Source organism: Corvus brachyrhynchos, unplaced genomic scaffold (genome assembly GCF_000691975.1).
Source record: "Corvus brachyrhynchos isolate BGI_N302 unplaced genomic scaffold, ASM69197v1 scaffold139, whole genome shotgun sequence".
NCBI lineage: Eukaryota > Metazoa > Chordata > Aves > Passeriformes > Corvidae > Corvus > Corvus brachyrhynchos.
In genome coordinates this window covers 1284842-1306896 of record NW_008246062.1, presented here as the reverse complement: position 1 = coordinate 1306896, position 22055 = coordinate 1284842, and the positions used below count along the sequence as shown (strand labels likewise).

General features: G+C 41.1%; 1 protein-coding gene across 1 annotated transcript in view; it reads left to right on the top strand.

Moving 5' to 3' along the window:
* Positions 1-22055, top strand: part of DNAI1 (dynein axonemal intermediate chain 1) — a 148426-nt gene that overhangs the window by 40317 nt on the left and 86054 nt on the right. Inside the window, exons 11-12 of the mRNA XM_017746567.1 lie at positions 66-183; positions 2407-2450. Coding sequence (XP_017602056.1) covers positions 66-183; positions 2407-2450 — 162 coding nt within the window. The remainder of the gene's footprint in view (positions 1-65; positions 184-2406; positions 2451-22055) is intronic.

The window sequence follows — 22055 nt, the reverse complement described above, 5'->3', positions numbered from 1 at the left end:
GAACTGTGCTGATTTATTTCTGATTTATACACTGGGACCTTTTCCTTGTTTTTTTTTTTGTTTAGATTTTAAATATTTTGAGGATGCCTCAGATGAATTCAGAGGCCAGGAAGGAACCCTCCTCCCACTCTGGAAGTTCCGGTATGAAAAAACCAAGAAACTTGCCGTTACTGCCATCTCCTGGTAAGTCTCTGCATTCCAAACTTACCTCGACTGTTGCGCAGGGGAGTGGAATCGAATGTAACGGGATCTTACGAGGCAGGTCTGGTTTCTCTGGGAACACGGTTACCGATTTATTACAGTCAGCTGTTTGCGCAGCACCTAAACGTGCCCGGTGCTTCTGGTTGCAAAGAAGATTGTGTAAGGTTGAATGTGCCAGCTTTGTGCCCTTCAGCAGAAACTGAAGGCAGAGCACAGAGAACTGTGCAGCACTTGGGAAAAGTGAGTGCGGTTAGCAGGACAAAGAAGAGTCCCTTTCTTGGGAAAGCTGGGATAGATGTGTCATGTGCTTGGACTATATGCTGTAGGAGTCAGCCCTACACAGGACAGCTCCAAAAGTCCTGCTATGGGCCTGAGAGTTGACCAAACATTTCTTGAACTTTGTCAGGCTTGGTGCTTTGACCACTTCCCTGGGGAGCCTGTTCTAGAGCCCAGCCACCCTCTGGGTGAAGAGCCTTTTCTTAAGATCCAACCTAACCCTCTCCTGACACAGCTTGATGCCACTCCCTCAGGTCCTGTCACTGGTCACCACAGAGATCAGTGTCTGCCCCTCCTCTTCTCCTCACAATGAAGTTGTAACTGTGATGAGGTCTCCCCTCAGTTTCCTCTTCTCCAGGCTGAACAAAGTGACCTCAGCCACTCCTCATACTGCTTCTCCTCCAGACAACAGAGGTATTTGTGTATTGGGATCTTGCACAGTTCAGTAAAGTAGGCATTTGCCCTGCAGTCCATTTTTGCATATTCAGTCAGTCCAAAAATGATCACTGATACTTGGAAATCGACTCTCTTTTGTTCTGAGATATTATTGCTATGGTTTTTACTGTGAAAAAACTCACTTATTACCAACCTGAATGAGTCCTTTCACTTTTTAATATGCTTGATCCTCTAAGAATTGGCTTGGTTCATGCACTGAGCATGAGACAAACCTAATCAGACCCTGCCCTGTGTTCTCCTGCAGTTAGGCCTCCTCTCACTTGTTTGTGTGAGCACATTTGTGCCTTGACAAGGAGGATCTGTGGAGAGACAGAGCAGGATTGCAGTCTTCTGCCTTTCAAGCCACTGTGGTCTTATATAAGGGAGTATCAAGCATGTAGTTTTTTGAGAATGACAGATAACAGTACAAATGGGAAGCAAAATTGGGAGAAAAGGCATCTTTAACAGGTAATTTGTACTGCTGTTATACTTGTCTCCAGGAAATGATAACAGAAAGGTGGCTCTGAAATTGGAAGAATAACTCCAAATTGCTTTATGGAATAAGCCTTTCTAATTCAATTTTTATTCTCTCATTTTTAGCAGTGATGGTGCATTTAGTGAAATGAACAAGAGCATTAGGATGCCTAGGTATTAGCCCAAATGAAAAAGGAGAAATTAAATGAGAAGTGGATTTATTTTATCAATTCACAGTAGTAAGTCAGAGAAAATACTCATTAGATAATTTCCACATACATTCATTTCACAGAATTGTTACCCACTGGTTGTGCTGTGTGAGCTCAGGGATAACAACAGTACTGATCTTTGTCCCATGGAAACCCTACTTACAGTGACTTACCACACACAGTAGAGGTTGTAGAGACGGTAGATGTTTTTCAAGTAAAGAGACTTTAGAAGACATAGTAGATGGCCAGTTGCTCACCATCAGTATTTGCCTCAGGAAATACACTGTTCACCAGCTGGGTCAGAAGGAAATGTTCCTTCCTGGTCTGTGGGAATGATCATGAATTCATGGACTGATAGCTGTCTCTTGAAGCACCTCTTGTAATTTAATAACAGGTATGGAAGGTGAGCTTATTGATTTAGAAACTTCTTAATCTTGCTGCTGAAAGATGGGAACCAACATGTTCCTGCCTTTTTGCTTTCCTCAAAGACCTCATTTTTGAAAGTAAACTTTCTGCAATTATGAAATGGATAAGCCAAGAAGTGCTGGAGATTGACATAATGTCTGTCTTTTTATCCTTTTCATGTACTGTTTTGATCTTCTGATGTTCTGCTTTTTTGCAGGTGTTCTGCATCTTGAATTTGGATGAGTTTCTCACAAACTTTACTAATGCATATGGTCAAAGGGCAGAGCCCTCACACTGTGCAGTCCTGTGAGAACAGACTCCGATTTAATGTGTGAAACACTGTGCATTGCTGTGGAACTACATGGTTAATAATAAATGCAATCTTATATATATTTTCTCATTACAGGAATCCAAAGTACAAGGACCTATTTGCAGTGGGGTATGGCTCTTGTAAGTATTAAATGCAAAAGAATCATTGAGAGATTTGAAATATTTAACAACTGCTCTGAGATCAACTCAGACAATCCTCTGAGGCATGGATTGCATCTCTTAACAAGGACTCACCTAATTTCAAAGCAATAAATTGAGATTTAGCTCAATACAGGGATTAGACGTTTCCATTCCATGACATGAACATTCAGAAGTACTAGGCATAGACAGAAATTATTGTAGGACTAAAATTTAAAACGGGATAGTGTGACACATAATGGAATCGCTAAACTATTCTTCCTTCCTTTGTGATCTGGAGAACAGAGATACATATGGTTTCAAAAGAGTTTAGATAGCTTCATGGAGGACCAGTTTGCTGTTGGAGGGATAAACCACCTGATTCAGTAAGTTAATAGCTTTGAATTGCTGGGAGCTTGTTACATACAGGCAACAGACCTGTATTTGTTGAGATTCTCAATGTAAGCAATTGCTACTTGTTGGTGTAAGGTACTTGGCTAGAGTGGCTACAGGGACCTTTGGTATCATCCCAAATATATATTCATTCTTATGTCTTTTTCTGTGCTCTGACAATGGAACCAGATGGGTTGTCTTCATTTATACGACTGCACTCTGCTTGCAAAATTTCATTTTCCTTTTAAAATTATGTTTTTCTTTTGACTTTCACTCCATCTGAGCTCTGGAAATGTTCCTGTTAGTTTGCCAAGAAGCCTAAATTGGCCTGACACTCTCTTTAATTCAGCAGACAGCAGCTATTCTAAAGAGCAGATTAGAATCAGCTTTTGGAAAAGAAAGCATAGTGTGAAGTGCTCAGGATGTCCTTGTCTTGTACAGCACAGCAAAATCTTACTGTTCTCACATTCCTGTGCTTAGAGAGTGCAGGAATTTAGCAATGCCTTCCCACTGCCCTGTCAGCCAGGTGGCAGAGGAGAGATACAAGCTCAAGGAAGGTAATCTCCGTGCTTAACCTATTCAAGCAATTGTTCTAATTTCATATGCTTCGTACACTAAGCAAGACCAGTGTGCTTTCTGGGTTGTGCAAAAGTATTTGTTAGTTCTGCCAGGGTCTGTTGTACCAAAGGCAATACAGAGATGCAAAGGGAGGCAAACTCAGTAGCTTGCCATGTAAGTGGACGAGAGATCCAGAAATCTTCTTATCCCATTTATATAGAGGACAGAGGACATAGCTCCTCTCATCCAGCTGTAGCCAACCAAGAGCTAAGAGCTGAGTCTCTGCTCTAGACTCTCAGTTTAGTCAGCAGGGAGAGATCAGCACATCCAGAGGCCATCCATCCTGATGTTCAAGGGAGCAGCTCAGTGGCTCTCTGGAAGGGGTGATCCCTCCTCACAAGTGAACCAAGGCAGAGCACCCAGCCTGGGTGCCTGTCTCTTAGATGAATAAAGTGAGGTGAGATAAATCCAGCCCAGAGGAAATGATCCTAGAGTTACACAAGGGCTGGAATATCTTTGGATCTTCTGTGGCCATAATTACATCACCAGTCTTCTGTGCAGCAGGCATTTGGGAGCACTGCCAAGATACAAGTAACGCATTTGTCCTACTGCCCAAAGTATACTTTTTGAAACAAAAGATCCCTTGTTTACTGTGGGTTGACACCACTCCAGAGTGGTGGGTGCTTTCTTTGCAGAGAGGGCTCTAGCCTCTCCTTTGCTTTTGTACCCTACTTCTGCAGTCTTCACCAGTGATTTATTTGGGTGGGATTTCTGATGCTAACAGAGTTTCTTTGGCATGAGACAGGCTCTTCTGAACAAGAAAATATTGTCATTGAAATTTGCAATTCAGGTTTTATGCTGTCTGTCTGGAACTAATTTTTATTCCCATGAGGAGGAGCTATCTTTCTGTTTTTGTTTTTTGCATAAATGAGATTGCTGGGTTTCTGTCTACACTGACAGCCTGCAGTGCAGGGTTCAAAGAGCCTCTAGTGGCTGTTCGGCTTGTGTTCTGCCTTGCTGATGGGAACACTACAAATATGAGCTCAGGTCTTTGCCATCACCTCAGTTCATGTTCCAAAAGCAATTGTGCCTTTGACAGCCTTCAGTGATGGCATTTTACGTGCAGCTCTGTCAGCACATGAGCTGAGTAGGGAAAAACATTGTCTCTATGGCCAATGTATTTTAGCCTACAGTTTCTTTGGATTTAATGGATGTAACTTGCCACTCACAGGGATGTGTGAAGAGTACGGACTCACACACAAAGCGCTGTCAATCTGAGGTATTTGGCAAAGATATCTACTCAGTTCTTCACAGTCTGAAATAGGGCTTCGTGTAGGCAGAAGTAAAGCACATAAAGATACATATACTGTTCGAGGTTTCTTGTGTAAAATCAGCATAAGCAATGCTGGCACAGGGTCCTTACACTGGTGTGACTGCATCCAAAGTAAGAGTTGCTGCAACTTTGTGATCAAACTAAATCGGTGTCAAATCTAGACCAGAGCTTTCATGGAGATGAGCTGGCGCTTAATAGATGTCCTGAGGCTCCCCGAAGCTGAAGAGTAATGGTGGAACACAGAACATGAAACAGCTCTGGTTGCACTCTCCTACAACATAGAGACAGGTAAATACAGGGTGGCTGCGCATACTTACTGGACAGTCTTGAATTTTCCCGCTTCTCCAATGAACTGCCCAATGACCATGGATAATCTTTTATTTACTGCCCTGCACTGAGTGAGGCGGATGGATCGTTGGTCACTGCAATAAGGATATCCCCAAATAGGACATGCTCAGGATGCTTCAGAGGAAACAAGGAAAGGTAAAAATGAACCAAGTGGCTTTTACAGCAAGCTACTGCCTCTTCCTGTTTCCCTCTCTACTTCATAAGCATTTTCAGAATCAGCACTTTAGTTAGAGATTAGAATGAAGAAAATGACTGGTAGCAAAACTAGCTCACTCACAGAGGGAAAATGTAATTCTGCAGGGACTGAGAGGATATGCATGGAGATATGCTATTTGCCTCCTCCTCTTTTCCTACAAGATGCCTCATTTCCCTCTATCTAGAAAACAAATAGTGGAAAAAATAATTAGTAGTGAATTCCCAATCCACATTTAATAAAAACTAAGATCAGCTTCATATTACGCCACTTAGGTTTGTAGACAGCTTGTTTCAGGCCCCAGAGACTTGTTCTACGCGAAATACTTTGTTTTCCAGTGAAGTGTTTTTCTGCCAAATATGAATTTGAGAGACACAAGCAAGGAGTCATAGAATCATAGTGTGGTTTGGATTGAAAGGAATCTTAAAGAGTGTTCAATTCAAACCCCTCTGCCTTTTTAGGAATGCCACCCACAAGATCATGTTGCTCAGATATCAAACCAGTCCTTGAACACTTCCAGGGATGGGACATCCACAGCTTCTCTGGGCAATTCCAGTGTCTCACCATCTTCACAGTAAAGAATTTATTCCTAATATCTAATCTAAATTCTCAGTTTAAGAGGGTTATCCCTAGTCCTTTCATTATCTGCCTATGTAAAAAGTAATTCTACATCTCTTTTATAAGCCCTTTTTAAGTACTGGAAGGCCACAATGACATCTTCCCAGAGCCTTCTCTTCTCCAGATTGAACAACCCCAACCCTCTCAGCCTGTGTTCGTAGTGGGGGTGCTCTAGCCCTCTGATCATGCCTGTGAGATCTCCTTTGGACTCACTCCAACAGGTCCATATCTTCCTTGTCCTCCAGAGATGATCATCAGTCAGTGTAAAATGGAATGGAAAGTGCTAAATATTGAGGAGACAGGGGCTGAAGAGATTATTGTGATGATGTCTAAGTCTTGGCTCCCCTACCCAACTTCTTGAGTATCAGGATTGAGAGCTCTTGTACCCTAAAAAAAATACCTCTAAATGTCTCCCAGCTCTCATTCACTCATTTACCTCTGAGAGCATTTTCCTGAGGGATCACGCACCTTAGTGGTCTAAAGAGACAGAAGTTTAGGCTCTGGCAGTGAAATGTTTTTTAATCCAGCTAGTGTGTGCTCTGCTGTTTCAATGCCATGTAAGTTTTAAAATCAAATCTTATTATATACTTAACTGGATGCTGAATGAACACATTCATACTTATGTTAGCACAGTTATTTTATCAGTCATCCTAACAAGAGAGATGTCAATTTTGACAAGACATTTACCTGCTCCTTAGGTCTAGGGGTCCAGATAATAGGTGAGATAACTCAACAGGACTGGAGTCCCCTCACTGAAAGAAGCCCACTGCATACAGATAAGGTCTGTGATCTTTAATTGATGTTAACTACTTGTTAACTGCTCCTGAAATGTAGATAAATCAGTCAAGTTTTCTATGAGATCTCAGTCAAATTACAGAAATAACGATTGAGAACCATAGAATCACAGAATGTCCTGAAATGGGGGGGACCCACAAGGATCATAGAAGCCCAACTCCTGGCTCTACACAGGATCATCCCCAAGAACCCCACCATGTGCTTGAGAGCATTTTCCAAACTCTTCTTGAGCTCTGTCAGGCTTGGTGCTGTGACCCCTTCCTTGGGGAACCTATTCCAGTGCCCAAACACCCTCTGGGTGAAGAATCTTTTGCTGATATCCAACCTAAACTACCCTTGACACAACTTCAGGCCATTCCCTCAGGTCCTGTCACTGATCACAGAGCAGAGATCAGTGCCTGGCCCTCCTCTGCCCCTCACAATGAAGTTGTAACTGTGATGAGGTCTCCTCTCAGTTTCCTGGTCTCCAGGCTGAACAGACCAAGTGACCTCAGCTCCTCCTGAGAGGGACATTCCTCGCCCTTGCCCAGCTGGTAATGCTGGGCCTGATGCCCCCCAGGACAGAGTTGGCCCTCCTGGATGCCAGGGCACTGCTGACTCACATTCAACTTCTCATCAACCAGGACCCCCGGGTCTCTTTCTGTGGCACTGCTTTCCACATCTCATTCCCCAGTCCGTCCATACATCCAAGGTTGTCCCATCCCAGTGTATGGTTGGTGACTGAACATCTCTCTAATTTGTCAGAGTCTCTCTGCAGGGCCTCTCTGCCTTTGAGGGAGACATCAGCTCCTTCCAGTTTAGTATCATGGACAAACTTGCTTAATATTCCTTCCAGTCCTGTGTCTAAGTTGTTTATGAAGACACTGGAGAGCACTGGGCCCAAGATGGAGTCCTGCAGAATCCCACCAGTGACCAGCTGTCAGCCTGATGTGACCCCATTAACTATAACCCTTTGTGTCCTACCCATCAGCTGGTGTTCACTCACTGCATGATGTAATTATCTATCTGCACACTGGACATCTTGTCCAGAAGGATATTTAGGGAGCCCAGCTCCTTGAAACATTAGAAAGTCATAAAAAATAGAACCAAAAATAATTTCAGAAAGTTATTAGTCCATCTTCCTGCAAGATAATAATTTATTTAAAACATGGCTTGAGGTCTAAACTTAGTCCACCTAATGATGATTGCATGCACTATAATTCCTGTCATCGTTGACAGCATAGCCCTGTAGATGACAGGGAAGCCTTGTGACAAGGACAGAAATGGATGTTTGAAAAGTAGAACCTTAAAAAGCCTGAAAACTTTGATTTAAGAGTGTAGGCTGTGGGCTTAATAAGGCTCAGTGTTACAAAATATGCCAGGTGTTCACTTGTGTTTTCTTCTGTGCAGTGGTAGATTTAAAGGTTGTGATGCAGGATGTGGAACATAGTTTGGAATGGATTTACATAATGAGCTGCTGTTAAATTTGGTATTTTCTGATGAATGACCAGAAAACTTTAAGTAAAAGCAGCAAGTGGATTGAATACTACCTAAAAAATTCAGATCTTTGAAGCAGCTCTCAGAAAGTCTCTTCCAATATGTTTATATATTTAAATTATGTTCCCAGAACAGACAGAGAAGACTCCTGGGAGCAGAAATCCCTACTAATCTTTCTCTAAGCTACAAGAGTTTATTTTTATATTGGGAATAGAGATTTAAGACCTTGTCAGACAGAGAAAAAACATTTTATACTGCCTGGACGAAATTCTTTATCTAGTATAGGACTGTGTGCACATGCAATTCGTGTGAGGGGACTGCTCTGGAGAGGAGGGGCTGGCAGGTCCCCAGTGTCATAATGGCCTATATGCTGGACCAGGTACAGCAGTGAATGTCAGACTTTTTAGAACCCACAGTGAAGCTATTGAAGTTTTCTGAGTCAAATACTGCAAAAGGCTGATAAAGATTCATGTGGCCCACACACCTCACTCAAAGAGAAGTTCATGTTGCAGTCTGGATTCAGTTTGCTGTTTGGCATGCATTTGTATGCTATAACAGATTCCAGCTTTGGGAAAATGTCTTCATGTTCATTCAGTTATGTGCCCAGCGTGCAAATTGATAAAATTAAATACATCTTCAATGGCAAAAGACCTTTGAGGCTCATTCTCTGTTTTTGGTGACAGGATTGAGAACTGCATTGTACCACCATAGTGTATGAGTGTTTCCTTTTAGTTGTGAATGTATTTTTTATTGGTATTTTGGATATTTGTACTGTAAATTGAAAGACTTTCCCCTTTTGCAAATGCTGTTGATGCCAGTTATTAATTGTAGTTGGTACAAGAGTTAGTGATATCTAAATATCAATAATGAAATTATGTTCAGAAAAAAAAGAAGACAATCACAGAAATAAAACATGATTGCATAGTTGCCAGTGGTTTTAACTGATTATATTTTAAGTTGCTACTGCAAAGGGATATTACAATACAGAAAACAAGCATCAATAGAATAAGCAGAGAGAAGAATTAAAAGGGAATTTGTAAGTCTTATTTGTGAATTCCTGTAGAACATTTGTATGGGCAGTGAGTATCCCCACAATCAAAAAAGGAACACCCTGGAGGGCTTGGGTTTGCTATGTACTAATTTATTAGTGCTGCTTGTGCTATGTGACTTTTTAAAGCTGAAAGGAATTTTCCATTAATACATTGTCTTAATTAAAAGAGGCTGCTGGGGAATGAAATAGGAAATAAAATGTAGCAATCAGATGCCTCTTAGGCAAGCATATCGAAAGCCATTAGTAACTAGGTCTGATGTTAATCTATTATTTTATGCGTGAAATCACTGCTATCAAAAAGTTTTGATGAGACAAATATCTGGGAGGTGTCAAGAAATGGAACAATCATTCAAGAGCAATTTAGATCCCTTTGTAGCAGAATACAAGGTATCAGTCTGTGCTACAATGTTCAAAAAAATTCAAGCTGTGTACCCATACCGAGGGAAGCCCTATTTTTGGATGCAGAGATTTTAAAAAAGTTTTGTGAAGAAACACCAATGCTGAACTTAATCAGAATTCCTTGGATCTATAGAGGAGAAGGGTTGCAAAGGAACTCAGGGGTTAAAAGAATTTTTAAAAGCAGTTTTTAATTTAATGCTAAAATGACTATCCTGGAAAGGCATGCTCATCACTGGTGACATGCTAAAGAGAAGGGTGACAAATTGGAAAGGGTTCAAAAAAGAAAGAACGAATGATCTAAGAGTAAGGTGACCGACCTGGGAAACAAATTTAAGGAATTTGGTTTGTTCAGCTTGTCAAAGGAAAGCTTATTAGGTCACTGGATTGTGGTCTGTTAACTCCCTGTATTGGGAAAGCAGCTCATGTAACAAAGGGATCTTTAATCTGCCAGACAAATGATGTAACAAGATCAAAGAAAAGCTGGAGCTACATGAATCAGGCCAGACAATGTGTGGCTCTTAATAGCAGATGAGCAATTGAGAACAATAAATTTTGGCATCTGGTAAATTACCATCCTCTGGAATATGTAAAATGCGGAAATTTTAAAGATAGATATTTGTTGTCTGAACTTCTGGTCTGTTGCAGATACGATTTCTTCACTTAAAGCAAGATTTAAAGCAGTCAAATCTTGTGTCCTTGATATCTTATATTCTTCAGGAGTCTGATTTATTCACTCTTCTCACCTTTTTAGGGGCTTCTTTCTGCACTGTCTCCTGTTTGAGGCCTCAAAGTTTATTTGCAAAACATCTCTATCCTCCTCCATGGTCTGACAGTCTTTGAAAAACCTCCCTAGTGGAATCAGTGTTAGAAATTTAAGCCATTGTACATCCGGTTTATTGAGATAACCAATTGTGGTCAATTAAACATAATTACACAGAAAATTACACTTTATTTGGTTTTCCAAATACCGAATATCTCTTACCACATATGCAGAAATGACCTATTATACTATCTATTAGTAAATATAACCTAATAACCATAATACATTAAGTAAACCATATGAAAAAATAATTTCATTTGGAAACTTAATTACTGATTTGTAATATAAATTCTGTGAGCTTTGCCTGGTTCTTCCAAGCCTTAACCTTTAAGTACACATAATTTTCAATCAACTCACAATATCAACTTTTGCTGTAGCTTTTTGTTATGCATGAAATAGTAAAGAGCTCTGTTGGCGTGTTTGGGAAAAAAGATGTATTAACAGATTTTCTAGTGCCTGGGGATCAAAGGAGCTGCTCAGCCATCCTGTTGAGTCTCTGGTGCATTGCAGGCCATTAGATTCCACCCACTTACCTCTCTGTGTAGCCCAGTTAGTTTGATTAGTGCATTTTTATCCACAGGAGACTAAACATTTGTGTGCCAGAGTCTTACCTGTTCAATAAAACTTGTCTGACGCCTTTCCTTTCTTAGCTTTGTCTCTGGAAATCGCTCCATTTAAGTTACTGTGGGAATTCTTTTTTTGGCATTTGCACAGCAGAATCCAAGGATAGACAGGTTAACTCTCTTTGTCATTGATGTCAAGGGGAGGGTCTTGGGATGAAAATCTGCTAAAAGACTTTCTGACCTTCCATACTGAGACACCCCTTGGCTCAGTAAGAAAAGATAGTCAACAGATATTGAGGACAGGCAAAACAGGTCTAAACACTCTCTCTTAAAAGGATCAATTTTTGCTTTAATTTAAAGATTCATTTTCCCACATACAGATGTTCTTATGCCTGTGGTCTGTCATGTAAACACTATTTGCTTTTTTATTTTGCATTCCCTCCAAATACTAAGGTCACATTTTTATTATAACTTGACTTTTCCATAGCAAAAGTCCTGGAATCAACTCTACTTCTCAAGTGCTAAGTAGGAAAAAATTTGTCAGGCCCTGAGGCTTTAGTGGTCCTGACCATCTTCACTAGCATCTCTTCTCAAGAGCAGTGGGATTAGCCCTGGCTGCCCACTGAGCCCCTGTACTGCTGGTTATGCTATTGTGCTTGGGTATCAGCTCCATATCTCTTAGGGAGTAGGAAGTGATTCCTGCAACCAACCCTGGCACATGACCTGTTTCCCTGATAATCCAATGCTTAGATCGCTAAATAGCAAAGTAAAATCTGGATAAAACACAAGCCAGCATTGCTTAACTTTAATGTATTTACTCATGCCAGATACTTAACTATTTTTCCATTTCACTTTGTATTTTAAAGGGCTTGGTTTCCTTCTGTTTGCTTTGTATTTCAGTGTTAAAACCTTGATATGGGGTACAAAGCAGATTTCTTAATCTGAATGCTTTGACTTGTATCTGAGAGATAACAGTAGTAAGACCAAAGATCCAGCCTTCATTTAATTCTTTGCATTAGAACTTAGAGGATGAGGTTCAGTAACTTAGGTAGATTCACAAAAAATAAGTATTTTTAAAATTCCTTTTACCTTACAATAGTTCAGATTTGTATGCCTCTTTCTTCAGAGGAATTTCAGAGAGTTCATGAAAGGGAAGACTAAATGAATTGGTTTGTTTGGCCTCCATAGTGCTCTGTAAGTGTATCAGGACTGATGAATGCCAGGAGGCATAAGATCTGTTTAGGGCTCATGCAGGCACGTGTATTAATTTAAGGGAGAGTTTGGTATGCTATGGGTTTGTTCTGGTTGCCTCTCAAGATAAGGCTCTGGAACCAGCAACCTTGAGAGGTTTTTCCATTTGCTCTGTTTGTCAGATGCAACCGTAGTTGTGAAATCTACCACACAGATAAGAAACGCTGGTGACTGTGTAAGGTTTATTTATCAGTGAATGCATACTTTCCTGTGGTTAATCAGCTATTAAAGCTCAAAAGTTTTTAAATCCTTGTTAAGAAGATAGAAGTATTGTTAATCTGTCATGACTATGGGAGTGCAGCCTCTGTAGTAAAGTGTTGCGTTGAAAAACTCGATCATATAAATAATTTGTACAGAATTCTGTTATGATTTCTTTTAAAGGTTACTGTTGCAGGCTTAGATACAACTGGGTAATCTGCGTTGTTCAGTTGCATTCAGAGTCTTTCAAGCTAAGGATGTACTTCAATGGTGAATACCTGTGTGGAGGCTGCAATTTGCCGAGTGGTTCCCTGGGAGTAAGAGGGGGATTTCAGGGGTCTTCTTGGATGAATTACATGGAAACAGGTCCTGCAGGGAAGATGAGTCTGAGAGAGTTGTTTGATATTCAAGGATCACTTCTTCCAGGCTTAAGAACAATGCATCCCAATGAGCAAGAAATCAGGCAAAGCAGATGAGACACCTATGTGGATCAATAAAGAACTCCTGTCATTACTCAGGCCTGAGCAGGAAAGATGATGGAGATGGAAGCAGGGACAGGCCACTTGGCTGAATATAGAGATGTTAACAGATTAGGTAGAAATGAGACAAGGAGGGCCAAGGCCAATCTGGAATTAATTCTAGCCAAGGATGTCAAGAACAACAAAAAAGTCTTCTTCAAATACATAAATAACAAAAGGAAAACAAAGGATAATGTGGGCCTGTTACTTGTTGGGGGGGGGATGCTGGTAAGAGAGGATTCAGGCAAAGCAGAGTTGCTGAACACCTTCTTGCATTGGTCTTCATTGACTAGAACAGCCCTCAGGGGTCTCTGACCCAAAAGATCGGGGTAAAGGAATGTTGGAAGCAAGACTTTCCTTTGATCATGGAGGATTGGGTTAGAGAACACCTAGGCAGTCTTGACATCTGCAAGTCCCTGGGCTCTGATGGAATGCATCAACAAGCACTGAGGGAACTGATGGACACCATAGCAAGACTGCTCATGATCGTCTTTGACAGGTTGTGGCAATCAGAAGAGGTGCCTGGGGAAAGCAAATGTCACCCCAGTTTTCAGAAAGGGCAAGAAGGAGGACCAGGGGGACTACCAGCCAGTCAGCATCACCTCAGTCCCTGGAAAGATGGTGAAATGCCTTATTCTGGAGGTCATCTCTGACCGCATGGATGACAAGAAGGTCATCAGGAGAGGTCAGCATAGATTAAATAGGGGTAGATAATGTTTGATCAACCTTATTGCCTTCTATGATGAAACAGCTACCTGGATAGATGAGGGAAGAGCAGAGGATATTGTCTACCTTGACTTTGGCAAGACTTTTGTCAGTAACACCCTGGAGTCATGCTATAGTGCAAAAAATTATCAATAAGAACACATATCATAAAATGTACAAAATTGCCTCTGTTCATCTTCTCTGTATGCGTTGATCTGCCCCTTGCTAAACTGTACACAATAGCCACCCTTAAAAGCAAGGCTGTGTATGTAAATAATTTTTGTTACAAACCTCTTTAGGCAAAATATCTCTATATTTTTATCCATCTCTATGTAGTATGCATATTAACTAATAGTTGTTTCTTTTCATAGATGCCCTTAAAGCAGTCTGTGGGACAGAAATTAATGACACTGGGAGTGGTGGAATACTTACCTTCTTGTCTATGATAAAAATAATATATTCAAAATTGTTTTGCAAGCAACATAAGTATTTATGATGTCTTCAGCAGAGTTATTTGATGTATGAAAGTTAGAAAACAGGAAGAACTAAAAGTGGAAAAGGTAATACTTAAAAGCATTGGGAGCTCATCTCTCGGGGAGTAGGTAAATTTTATTTGGGCTAGGAAATTTTTCCCTAAGTGTGGCATGGTGTTGCCAAGTCTGATCATTCAGACATGACAAGGCATTATGAAATTATTAAAAATTGAAAGACCTTACTTGTTTTTATTTGCCGTCTATAATTTCAGGGTGGAATCTGTTTGGTGTTTTAAAACCTTCCTTTACTGCCATGATGGCTAGCAGTGTTTTGGTCTGAAACAAAGCAGAAGCAGAACTTTGTTTAAATAATAAAGCTCAGGCTTGAAAAGAAAACTTCCTGCTATTGCAGCACTCTGGATTTCAGGAAATTGGCAGCTCTGTTGCAGCTGGTGTCTCTCTCCTTGCATGACCCTCTAAGCAATATCACCTCATGGAGGTAGAGGCAATGATTCCCAAATAAATGGACTTCTGTGACCTAGACCAAAATCCCAGTGGGCTTGTACCTTTGCAAATCTGATGAGCTGCAACTTTTGCATTTCATGTGTCTTGAGAGACCAGCTCAGAGCTCCACTTTGATCCCTGGAATACAATAGGAAATCCCCAGTAAGTCATGGGTCTGGTCCACCTTTGCTAGTTTGTTGCTCCTTGCTGTTCATTTGCTTCCTTTAAAGCACCTTAGTTTGTGTGTATTGAGATTAAATTGCTCTTGTGGCTGATTTATGGTTTTTAATGTAATTTTCCAAATTTGTATTCCCACTGAGAAAAATTAATTAAGTTTTGTAAAGGCAAGTTTGAAATACATTTTCAGATTTGCAAAAGAGTTTGCAGGATTTCCACCCAAACCCCAAGCTGCAGTGGGACCTTTCATATTTTAAAGGTGTCAGAGTTTAGCTTCTTCCTATATGTCTCTTGTACTGCAGGATCTGTGACAGCCTCTAATCCTTTGAGACTTCACAGCTTGCTCTGAAAATCGCAATTTCCTTTTCTTCTTTGAAACAAATTCTTATCATTTCTTGCATATGGCATTACAGCTGACAACATGAAGTCCCAGCCTGAATATTAAGACTGTAATTCTATTTCTTGAGTTGTGCTACAGTGTATAAATTCATTCAACTGGACTTTCAAGGTGGATGCCACCAAAAGGAAATCTCAATTAATTTACAAATGACAGTCAGTTGGGACCATGTTCTATGTTGAGCAGCAGCTGATTCACATTTTAACAAGCTATTGTTTTCCCAATTTGAATTCTATGATTTCTTGAATCATCAGCTTTTCTCCAAGACACACTGGGTGGTATTTGCACTATTAATCATGCATTTTATCTTTTACTTAGCACATGTATTTACGTAACTTCAGGATTAGTTAAGAGAAAGGGCAGAATGTGGCTTCCAGATGAAGTGGAAAAAAGTTCAGCAGTGGAAAGAAGTGGAAAGAAGTTTCAGCAAACAACTGCAGGTCAGGAATTCTGAAAACCACATGTAATGTCCGAGATAACTGGGCAGTGAAAGCTTTCTGCCTGTTGGGATGATGAGGGTAATACCACTTCTTACTGTTATTTTCTGTGTTGAGTAGGAGAGAGGTCATTTGGGCAATGTCTATAAAATACTGCCAGACTGTATTCCGATTTCATGCCTAGGTTTACTGGAGTGTCTGGCTATGAAATTATATCTAATTTCTGTTCATTGGGAAGGTATTTGATGGTGTCTGCCTTCCGCATTACAAGATAAAATTTTTCCTTGTTTGTTGAAAAGATATTTTAATTAGCATGTTGGTTTGATTTTAGCTTTTGGCTATTGCAGTGTTGGTTTCATACAACAAATGTGAATTTAAAGAATGATATAAAATCAGGCTGGAGTGGGCCTCTAATTAGATCAGGAAAGGCTTAATTCTGCCTGATGGCTTCTGACAAATGTGTGACACTTTTAAAACCAATTTCTTAAAGCTCAAGAGGATAGGGCATCTTATCTCCTCTTAAGCAGCTTGTCTCAGTATTGTCAGACTCACTTGCTGGAGCAAAAACCTGCACAAGTGCACCTGGCACACCTTGCTGGAGGGCTTGTTATAGCTCCAAAGCTGAAATTTGGAAGTACAGGACAGACCTTGGACTGGGAAGTAGTTGAGGGATTTCCCACTTCAGCTAGGTGGGCAAGTAAGGATGCATCCTTCCTGGAGAAGTCTCCTTTCCGGTGACTGTGCTGCAGGGTTATTTTAGTTCCTTGTGTAGATGTGCATGCAGAGCAGCTTGAAGCTCATCACAGCCCTACTGATGTCCCTCTGTTAGGAGAGAGACTCCAGGAAGGAAACGCCTCTTCAAAACAGGGTTCTGTTGCATTAAAACATCCACAGAGGAGCATGCATAGGCTAATGACCAGTCGAGTATTTTGCCACTCCCTGGGAAATTTTCGAAGGATGCTGGGTATCAAGAAGAGAGGGTTCTTTCCTACCCTGAGCACCATCCCCTCTTTTGACTGGCAAAATGGGGGCTGAGGGCTTACATAAAGACCCTGAAGATGATTCAGCACTCTCCCTATTGTGTGCTGTGCAGAGATGGAGTAGAAGAAAATACCCAGTGTATCCTCTGAAAACTGTAGTAGCTGCTGTCAATCAGCTCTCTACAGATTGGATCTGTTTGAATCCTCATTTTGTATGGGCAGAGTCACTCATGAGGTGTTTGGTGTAGTACCACATGTGTTACTGGTGGCTGGCATCACCTCTGTACTATAAATATCCCCATTGGATAGTGGCACAGTGTTAATTCTTGCATGTGTTCATACCATTTGTACTTGCTTTTTCTAATCAAATATTTACCAACAATCCCATTGTACTCTCTGGCATCATGAGGCAGCTCCCTGAAGGAAACCATTAATTTTCTGCTGTACACATTGGTTGATTAGATGCTTTGTGGAGGAGGAACTGATATGAAAGCATAGAAATGAAAACAGCAATACTCCTGCCAAGCACTGTAGCCTGTTGCTTCCATTCATCAGCTGTTTTTATTCATTTGTCTGAGGCAATGCTAGTGAATGACTCTTATTGGAGAACTACAGGAGCAGAGCAGCCTCCCTTCCTTGCTGTCTTCTATCAGTATCCCTGTTCCCAACACCAGGGGTCAGCTTTCTACTGTTCATTTGAAGCCCTTTCTGCTCTAGCTATGGCATCTAGCTGTTACAAGATACAAGGAGACCAACGGGAAGTTCCAGTCCTCCTCCAGGCCAAACATATCTTGCAGGAAAGGTAAAGGTGGAAGTACTTATGTGCTGGGTAACGTGTATTGCGCTTCTTTCAGCAGAGCTAATTTCTAATTGCCTTTCTCTTCCATCCAGGAGCTGCAGTTTTCTATTTGTTGTTTAGACTGACTTCAGAGCCAATGGATGTGACAGCTCCTTCACGGTGACCTGGGATTGCAGAGCGGGCAGGATCTCTGCCTGCCTGTTTTAGTTTCTTACATGGTCTTAATTGCTGTCATGTCTGAGGTTCCTTTCTGCCTTGAGAGTCTGTGTCTTCCCAGATGAGGTCACGGCAGTGCTGCCTTTATTTCTTAATGATGAAAAAAACTAAGCCAAGGGGCTCACGGAGAACAGCAAATACCCAGATCAGAATTCATCTCACATGCTGTAGAGCAGTCGTAGAAATAGCAGGCTCTATTCCTGCAATTCCCATAGAAGCAAAATGACTCTAGAGGCATGTTTTTCGAATAGGTTATTCAACCTCATTGCTGCTTTTCCAGACTTGTGCCATCACACCATGATTCTGTTCTGAAGGGCCCCTAACTTTTCTCAACCATTCCATGTGAAGAGCAGGAAGCTTCCTAACTCAGCTGTCTTTGCTGGCTAGCATTCAATCAGACAGCTGGGTCACCAGGCAGCTTTAAAGACCTAGTCCTCCTTAGATTTATTTTAGGAATTGCTAATCATATAGATTGAGTGTTACATAAATGTAATATCACCATCAGTACCCGAAGATGGCAGTGTCATTTAAAATGATTGTTTTTTTCAGGCAGGTCAACAAGCACAGGGGCACTGGGGTGAGAACACAGAGGAGGGAATCAAAAATGGCAGAAGGAAAGATAAATCAACATTTTTAGCAGCCGCCCATGATTAGATTGGTTTGTGTCAGTCATGAAACTGGACTTGAAAATATTTCTCCATCTTGGTGTACACTCTGAGAAAGAAAACTTCCACCTAAATCTGGAGGAGCAGTTGCAGAAAGGTGTCTAAGGGGGTCTGGCATGGGATGCCTTATGCATTCGCTTACTTGAGAGTAGCAGGGAGAAGAGGGGCTACTTCTATGTATAATGGTGGTGAGATCTTCACTGGAATGTTGTATCCAGCTATTAATAGTTCAGTCTTCAAAATGGATGTTAAAACTGAAAAAAGGTTCAGAGATGAACCGCAATATGACTTATGTTTGAAAACTCTGCCTTACAGTTAAATTCTCAAACAATTCAATTTGGCTTATTAAGGAGAAGATTAAGTAGTGATTTGATTACTGTCCATTAATTACTTGAAGGGAAAGGAAGGAGTTATCTTATAGAAAAGAACTCTTTCATCTTACTTTTTCATCTAGGACATAATCTAGCAACTGGAAGTAGAATTCAGAGATCTCAGAAAACTGGAAATGAATTTTTAATGGTGGAAGTAATTAAGCATAGGAACAAATAAAGGATTTATTCATCACAACTATCTCATTTAGCCTTAGAATTTACCAATCTGCATTGAACACATTCCATCATTAATTCTAGCAATATGTAAGTTACTTTGTAAGCTCCTGAAGTTAGATGGCTTGTCATTATTCCTAGGGCAGAATGGTACAAAGAAAATGTAAAAGGCCCCGTTAAAGACTTTTTCTTCAAAGACTTTTCTGTCTTTTGTTCTGGAGATGAGTGTGGATCATTTTTCAACAGAATGCATTAGTAAAAACCTGAAGGAAATCTATCTAATTTAATGTTTTCATTAGTTGAAACTTGTGAGATGTTCAGACTTCTTAGCTTAGCTTTCTTGCTGCTGTAAAGCAAAACCACTTGTTCTACAATGTAAAATCTTCCTCTCTTGGTCCCTACTTAGGGAACTCAGTCATACTTTTCAGTTCTTCTCTCCATGCTTGGTAATATTTATTAGGCTGCCAAACTGTATAACCAGAAATACCTGGATGCTCACCTCCACTGATTCATATGATAGACCACTTCAGGTTAAGATTCTATCAAGAATACTTTGAAAATTCTGGCCATTGAAAAATAAGTGCAGATCAAATTTGCATTTTTTTGGAAACTTTTAACATCAAAACAGTATGAAAAACTACACATTTTATGTGATTTTTTTTTTTTTTAAATTACTTCGCATGGTGTGTTCTCATGGATATCACTTTGCTTTAGCATATGTGAGAAAGGATAAAAGTATTTTTTAGGGTATTGTAGAATGAAGTCAACTACAGAAGGTAGGAATAAAAAGTATTCAGGGGTGCTTAACTGTATCAGTGAGGGATCAAAGTGGTGAATCATTTAAGTAGCTTTGTGTTGTTTGATCCTTTACACTTCTGTTTTTCTGGCTATTAGACAAGCTGAATACAACTTTGCTGTGTGAAGAATTTGTGGCTCAGTCTGTTTGTATGACTGGACAATATATGTATCCTTAATTTTTCAACATTATCATGCTAGACTTAAATCGTTGATGAAATTTAGTAAGTGGCTGCTGTTGCGAAAAGGCTCACCTGCAATAAAAGAAAGGCAGCAGATATTACTCCAAGAGCTATTGCAAGGTCCTGAGTTATTCTTACCAGATTCCTCCAGGTATGAGACAGCTGGCTGGGATTCACTGACATTCTCCAGCTTCTCCCATCAAATGGTGCATGATGAAGTGGTTTCCACTACTGCTTAAGAGATCTTCATAGAGGGACAGTTGTATCAGCTCTTGTATTGTTTGGTGAGTTCTTAAAAGAGAAGCCAGCACAGTAGATTCTCAGGGTGCTGATTCTGATCCCCACCTTGGCTCCCACTAGACAAGAGAGGAATTGTATGGTGCAGAACATGCTTTCTAGATGCTATGTAGTCCCAGGCTTCTTCTGCTGGAGAGAGGCTGGAGAGAAGACTGATTGCCCAACCAGCCTGGCTGGTGGAGATGGGAGATAATGGGGACATAAATTCCCCTGTTAATTCCCACAACAGATCCATGTGTTGGCCAGAGCCAGATCTGGTTTAGTATTGGTTGGCTTCTCAGAGCTGCAAGTCTACAAAGTTGGCTGTCACTAGAGGAAGATGAAAGTTTCTTATGTGGATAAATACCTGACAGGGGGAGTGACAAAACCAGAGATGAACTCCTCTCAGTGGTATCAAGTGAAAGGCAAGTCAGTGGATGTGAACTGAGATAGGTGAAAGTCCCTTTAAACATAAGCTAGAACTTCTTTACTGTGAGGGTGGCTCAGCAGAAGAACAGTATTTCCACTCTAGAGAGGCTGTGGAGATAACCCCTTGCAGTTTTTAAAGACCTGACAACACAGTCCTGGACATCATGCTCTGACTGACACTGCTTTAGGCAGGCAGAATTGGACTAGATGTTCTGCAGAAGTACCTTCAAGCCTCAGGTATCTTGTGATTCTGTGATTTTTTTCTTTCTTTTTCATCTTTTATCCATCATATCTAAGTGTAAGCCAAAATTTGGCCCATGTTTTGCATAGATACTCGATGCTTTGTGTGAGTCTTTTGGAACAGTTCCATTCCCTAGTAGTGGCTTGTTGCTCTTTGGAAATTTCACTCTGAAGTACCGTCTGTCTTTTTGCCATAGCTATCTTTTTCCCCCTGACCTTGTTACTTGGTCAAAGGATTGAAAGCTATTGCTTTGTTGCAGTATACAGAGCAAACTGATGTTACTCAGGCAATTTGGGGTTGAGGAAGGCCAAGGTAAAGCTGGAACTGAACCTGGCAAGGGACACAAAAAAGATCAGGAAAAGCTTCTATAGATATATTAATTTTTGCCTCAGTCTTCAATGGCAACCTCTCTTACCACGCCTCTCAACAGCAGGATGGGGACTGGGGGAGCAAAGTCCCTCCCACTGTAAGAGAAGATCAGGTTCCTGACCACCTGAGTGTACGTAAGTCTTTGGGACCTTGATGATGTGGTTGCCAAGCCACTCTCCACGATATTTGAAAAGTCATGACAGATGAAGTCCCAGGTGACTGGAAAAGGGAAGCCATTGTACTTATCTTGAGAAATGATAGAAAGGAGGACTCCAGGAACTACTGGTCTGTCAGCCTCCCCTCTGTGCCTGGGAAGATCATGGAACAGATCCTCCTAGAAACTCCGGTAAGGCACATGGAGGACAGGGAGGTGAATGGAGGTAACCAGCACGGCTTCACAAGGGTAAGTCCTACCTGACAAACCAGAGGCCTTCTGTGATGCAGTGACCTCAGGAGTGGACAAGGAAGGGATTAGAGATGTCATTTATCTGGACTTCGCGTAAGCCTTTGTCACAGTCCCCCACAATATCCTTTTCTTAAATTGGAGGGAGATGGATTTGAGGGATGGACTGTTGGGTGGTGAGGCATTGGTTGGATAATCACATTGGGAGGGGAGTGGTCTGTATCTCAGAGTCCCAGTGGACATCAGTGACAAGAGGAGTCTTTCACAGATCCATTCTGGGACCAGTGTTCTTTAATATCTTCATTAATGGCATAGACAGAGGGATCAAGTGCACCCGCAGCAAGTTTGATGACAACACCTGAAGGATGGGATGCCATCCAGAGGGACCCAGACAAGCTCGAGGAGTGGGTCCATGGGAACATCATAAAGTTCAAGGTCATGTGCAAGGTGCTGCACCTGGGTCAGGGCAACCCCCAGTATCAGCACAGGCTGGGGATGTAA